This window comes from Leptosomus discolor, chromosome 6 (assembly GCF_034619465.1).
Source record: "Leptosomus discolor isolate bLepDis1 chromosome 6, bLepDis1.hap2, whole genome shotgun sequence".
In the NCBI taxonomy this organism is placed as follows: domain Eukaryota; kingdom Metazoa; phylum Chordata; class Aves; order Leptosomiformes; family Leptosomidae; genus Leptosomus; species Leptosomus discolor.
This window is the reverse complement of record NC_141396.1, coordinates 34,997,237-35,003,453: the sequence shown is the minus strand read 5'-3', so window position 1 is coordinate 35,003,453 and position 6,217 is coordinate 34,997,237. Positions and strand designations below refer to the sequence as shown.

At 37.7% G+C, this 6,217-nt stretch overlaps 1 protein-coding gene across 1 annotated transcript in view; it reads right to left on the bottom strand.

Moving 5' to 3' along the window:
- Positions 1 to 1,607: 1,607 nt before the first annotated feature.
- The window catches only part of REEP3 (receptor accessory protein 3), a 43,000-nt gene continuing 38,390 nt past the window's right edge, over positions 1,608 to 6,217 (bottom strand). Inside the window, exon 8 of the mRNA XM_086466740.1 lies at positions 1,608 to 6,002. Within this exon, the coding sequence (XP_086322866.1) occupies positions 5,946 to 6,002 (57 nt within the window). The 3' untranslated portion in view covers positions 1,608 to 5,945. The remainder of the gene's footprint in view (positions 6,003 to 6,217) is intronic.

The window sequence follows — 6,217 nt, the reverse complement described above, 5'->3', positions numbered from 1 at the left end:
AAATGCTCTGTTCACCCTATGGCTTTCATCCAGTTTGCAAAGTGCACCAAAAAGCTCCACATCCTATGGGCAACAGAAGAAACCCCAGTTTAGTTGGCAATTCTAGAATTAAGAAGAGAGACATGATTACTAATTAGACCTGTGGAAGAGGGGTTTGACAAAAGCAGTGAGTAGCTGCCTTCAGTGCAATTCCTTCAAGACTATAATACGCATAGTTATGCTTGCATTTTTCCTAGCATTACATTTGAAGACACAGCTTTACTATTACACTAGCTTTATACAGGGGTTTTGTTTTGCTTTGTTTTTTTGAAGTCTTTCTCCCCAGTTAGCCATACTAAGAAGTTCTTTCCTGTGAGGCAGCAAGTTAGGATGACCTGTCCTTAGTATTCTTAGTCCAGGAGAACTAAAATTAGTGGAAAGATTGGATGGGATGGCACAGCTCACCGAGAAAGCAGTGAGTGCCACACAACATAGCAGGTATCTGGCCAGGAAGAGCTAAGTGGGGGTCAAAGTGCTGCTTACCTTGGAGCTGTGACAGCTTGGATAAAAGGAACTTTGATATCTGAGCTTCCTCATCCATGTAGTGACCATACATTAGCAGGCAGTAGTGAAATCCTAGGTTTTATCTGAAGTCCTTATAGTCTCTGCTCCAGCTGCTTTCATGATTCCTACCCTAATTCAAACAGAACAAATCTGTTGCTGAACCTTGCCAAAGGCAGGCAGACATAAAGATGACAGGCTCCCATTTTGTTCCTGAATAGACCTACAGAAAGGATGAAAATAATTTTGCAAGTCTACTGATTTTACAAGACCTATTAGGTTACCCCTCATGTTCAACCATCTGTTTTCCCACCTTAGTGAGGAAAATACACAGCACTTAAGGTCTCTTAAAAAAAAAAAGGGGGGGGGGGGGGAGGGGGCTTCCAAAAAATTGTCACCATTGCTGCATCTGCTTCATCTTGAACATTTTAGCCTAGGACATACATACTAGCATTATTTTAGAATCGCCACGTAATCATTCCCTCATTCCCTGAGCAGGTCTCACCAGCATCATGTTAAACAGTAGGAAGACAGCTTTGAGCTCACATTCATGAATGTTCCTGCTACTTGCTAAACATTAGTTGAACAAATAAAGGAAAAAAAAAAAAATCAGCATCGTTCTGACATCCACAATTTCTTCAGTAGGTAGGGGCTTTGAACTGTACGAACTGTTCTGACATTAGGAATTGAATCACTGCAAGGTCACTTACAGCCAGTCTGCTTCTGGCATGTATTCTCATAATGCTTACGAGACAATAGCAATAAACAGTAGTTTTTAAGTCTTTTTCCTCAATCAACCACATCTAGAAATTTTTTTTCTTTAAGGAAGTAAGTCAGGAAGGCTTGCAAAAAAGGTCCAGAAAATGTGGCTACTGATGTTTTTTTCCTGGGTTTTGCGAGGTGTGTTAACAGCTTGAGGTGAGGCTTGAAAAAGGAAAGGCTCATGGTTACCTATGCATCACCTTCTGTGGCTTACCAGAAGAACTTTCATTTGACTAGGAAATACAAAACAAAATCTGTTTGTTGTCACAAATGACAGTAAAGCTGCACCAATAAATAAAAGAGGCTAGCATGAGAAGTGGTTTAATTAAAAAAAAAAAAATTCAACAGTTCCCCAGGAAGCCGTACTCTTTTGGGAGACTAAGCATCTTATTTTGAATTTACTCCAAACTGAACATCTAATCCAAACAGGTAACACTATAGCATTTTCAAGTTGCCTTTAGCAGGGTAAGTTTAATTTAAGTCTAAATCAGCATCAGGCTCCATGGTAAAACCTCAATGACAGTTTAGTCGTCCTTTGAACAGTTTTAAAAGTCTTTTCAAAATTCAGATAGGTTGTTCCAGTACTGGAATCATTAGAATAAATAATAGAATACAGATTACATAGCAACTGGTTTGTTAATCATAATTCAGGTAATAAAATATCCACTGCATCCCGCTCAAAGCAACATTTATTAAAGACAGTATCAAGATAAATCAATGCATAATGAAGGTTTCCCTCCTACAAATATGTAAACAAGTTGACAGCAAGTTATTATTAAAATATAAAAATTAAAGCTTACATTACATTTTTTTAAAGCTACTAACTTCAGTCTCAATGTAGACAGCCTCTGGTCTGTTGCATTTAAAAATATGAGTTTTTGAAATACGTTAAAGTATTGCCTTTGCACATACACATTTTCGTAGAAAAATACTTAAAAATACCAACTTCCCATTAATAAAAGCAACACCAAAAATAAAACTCATCTTTTGTCATGAATACTGTGTCAAATGCATCTAGCATTTACTCCACCTTTCTGTTTAACCAAATTATCTCCTGTTCATTTTAAAATTCATTATAGTTTGCAAAAAGTATCTTGGATAATATTCAGTTACTTTCACACAGCAAAGCAATTTGCATTAAGTAGTTAATATTGGCAATTACCTTGTAATCAGTCTGGCCTAAGCTTATTTGCAACTGAGGCCATCAATTTAATCCTCCTCTGAAACTGTATTTAACAAGTACAGTAGCCTCTTGCTAAGAAATCCGAGTCAGTTCAGACATATTTTGGAAAGGCTTGAAACTTCGTATGATTTAACAAGAAATACGTATTCTCTTTTAAAGTACCTCTAAGATCTATGTAAGTTCCTCTTTATCAGCAGTCCCATTGGCAGCAGTCAGTCAGTTCTCAGGAAACACTTTGTTCATAAGATTATATAATTTGACATGAACTACCTTTTACATCCCAAAACCCAAAAGAATGTTAAGTTGAATTTTGATTTTTGTTTAACATTTTTCCAAGAAGTTTACTGGCAAGAGCTAGACAGACCACTTTTGCAGTTGCTAAGGCAAAAAAGTTTGAAAATTCTCTGTACACAAAGTTTAAAAGGTCGTGTAATATTTCAAAACCAAACTAAACTGTTGCATTTAGATTCAACAAGCAGAAAGAAATACAGATCATCGGGATGAAAGCTAATCATGCCATTGTGCCCTGCCAAGCATCAGCTGACAAGGAACAGCAAGGAAAAAAAAGTTAAGATAATATAGTGAGCCAGTCTCAGGATGAATTCAAAGAGCAAAATCAAGCTGTCAAGAAAAGAATTTTACAGTAACGCATTAGACTGAAAAAAACAGCTAGGAAACACTGGAAGATTTATCACTTAAGACAGTATCTGAGAGAACACAACTACATTTATATGCAAACAGTAATGACTACAAACAGTAATGATCGCCAGCTTTCCTAGTTCCATGCATAGTTCAGAAAAAAAGAGAGTTTATTTAGCCTTTGTCACTACTTGATTAGCAAGTTAAGTCTGCCAGAAGTTACAGCCTCAAGTACATAATTACACATAGAGCAACTTACTGACCGCAAGCGTGGTAGAGCCTTAACTACCCAAATGATCTCTAGCCCTGGAAATGTAAAAAGAACACAACACCCAAACCAGGATCTACATGAACCTGTGACAGGAACTGTAATTCTGAAACAAGGGCTTACCCTGCTCCTTCATGCAGGATTCTGATCTGTAGAAAGATGACAACTTGATTGCCATGCTTGCTGATAAAACAGGCATGACAAGTTATAGCCAGATGTGGCAGCAAGTGCTCAAGGAGGACGCTCACCTGGACAGTAACATTTAGAGATTCCACCCAAGGCCCAGGTTAGTCTAATTTTCAAAGAAGGGCAAGATGCAAATACAAAAGCCTCTGTTTCCTCTAACACCTTACATACCTTAACACACAGCCAGCCTTTCCCTACATTCAGGGAAACAGATGAGAAGCGCAAACATTCCCGGGGCACAAGCGACAAACTGCGCCCCGGGGAGGCTGCCTTCCTCATCACTGCCTCCCCCACAGACAAAGCTAGATCACAAGTTACAGTTTTCATTAGAGGATGGGATTTTTACACTACACTTATTAGGGGGAGAGCAGCCTTCCTGTCTTCTGGTATGAAACTGCGTCTTCAAGTAAAGCGATACAAGCTTTAGCCTTTTAATCATATATGGACTGTTGCAACCCCTTACTAAAGTATTTAACTGCCTCGGAGATGCTAAAAGCACTGTGCCATCAGTATTGTTATATTTGACCAAGGCTTTGCACTTGGCTTACAAAAGCCTGCAATAGCAAGCAACGCACAATGCCAATACAGACCAGCTGCATTTTTATCCAATTTTATACAATTCAAACCCTGGCCCAAAGTCTACAGAAGACTACTTCACATGCCAGTATATAACAGGCCATCAAGTGCCTGCCAGCAGTGAACCCGCTATAGCTGTAATATAAAGAAAAAGAACTGCAGCAAGCCCAAGCCTTAAGAATATGTTTAAAGTGCTGCAGCAGACTTGCAGATGACTGTCATAGCTGGGGGAAGGTCTAAGGATTGGAGTCTGAAATCCAAGGATAAGAGGGATCACACACCATTTTCTCTTCAAGAAAAGTAACACCATCTCACCCCATGCCAAGTAATAAAATACTATCTACAAAAAGTGGGTGATTTCTCCCTGAATCCACAGTAGAAATATAGTCACACAGAAAACTAAAATCAGCCCAATTCTTAGAATTGCAGAAAACAGAACCAAAGAGGACCTCAAAAAGTCATTTTGACAAGTCCCTGCCTTGAATGACATTCCAAAATTCATCTCTATGCAAACAGTTATGCCATGGGACTCTAGGTTATAAAATGGCTGACTAAATCAGCTAGACTTTTAGAAAAAGCTATTTGTATGTAAATTTTTCAGTAATAACTTTAGCAATAAAAGAAAGTACTACACAGCCCATTACGGAATCCACATGATATGAAATATACACACGCACATGTTTATATATATATATATATGTATGTATATATATTCATCCATTCTTAAAGCAATGCAGAGCAAAACCACACCAGGGCCTGAATGATCTATCATACCTGCCTTCATGTCAGCATGACTTCTAATACAGAGCTGATGGGCTGATCAGATCCCTGAGGTCTATCACTGGAATTGCTATAAGTTTTACTTCCACAATTTTAACCAAAAACTGACTTAAATTGTGTTACATCTCTGTAGGTGAAGGAGGGAGAAAGACACAAAACCACAACAGAACAAAAATCCACACACAGACAAAAAAAACCCCACGCAGCCTTGTAATACACAGAAAGGCACCTGGTAATATTGTTAAGTGTTAGTAGCAATTATCTACAGCATCCTACGTGTACTTAAGATAAGTTTAAAGAGATCATGAAATACAAGAATTGCTGGCATTCAAAAGATGTCTAGCCTAAGTCACTAAAATGACATTGCAGCTGTAAATCAGTGAGCGTGCAAAACTACAGTTTTGCATAAAGTGCTAAATGTACCCCCAGTTTGCACCTATTTCTATAACTTTGTTAAGCTTGGCAATATGATGCAAGATGATGATCTTAAGGATGTACCATATCTAGCCCGTCTTTCCTTTTCCTTCCTCACCATCATCCACCGTCCTTTAAATTGTACATTTTTGAATTACACAAAGGCCTTTTCAGGAATTGTAGTTCAGAAAAATATTTCAAGTATACCTATCTTTCCATGTAAACTTGGGGACTCTATGGATTCAATTTTCACAAGTTCCAAATATTTACAACTTCTGCTAATTCAATTGGAGTTGTAGTTATCTTGGTCTGTTCAGAACCTCTGGAAAAAGGCTGTTTCCTGTTACTCATTTAACTCCCATTTAAGGAGTGCTGAAAGTCATATTATAACTTGTCCAACTTAAGTCTAAACAATAAGCAATTACAGAAAAGCAGAGTAATACTTTATCTGACCACTTAGGTTCATAAAACCAAGTCCTACCATATCTATTCACATATACTTGCTATATGAATCATACACAGATCTTTAACACTTGATGCACTGAATTCAAGTTATTACAATACAGCAGTTTGTCTTGCAGGCATTGTGCAATAAACTTAGAAGTATACAGCGGGTCTCTTCTTTACTCTGTATTTCAGTGATCCATACCGTATCTGAGCGGGGAAAAAAAAAAAAATCATAACTTAATAAAGAGTTGAGATTACTTCAGGCAGAAATATTATTTACCTTTCCACTAATTCAATCTAGTAAGCAATTTTAAATGTGCTTTGGACACTCCACAGTTTCAGTAAGAGAATCTACCTATGACTGAATGAGATAGTTTCAACGGAATTGGGCAAGAAGGGTAAGTCTCAACTGTTTTCCCAGA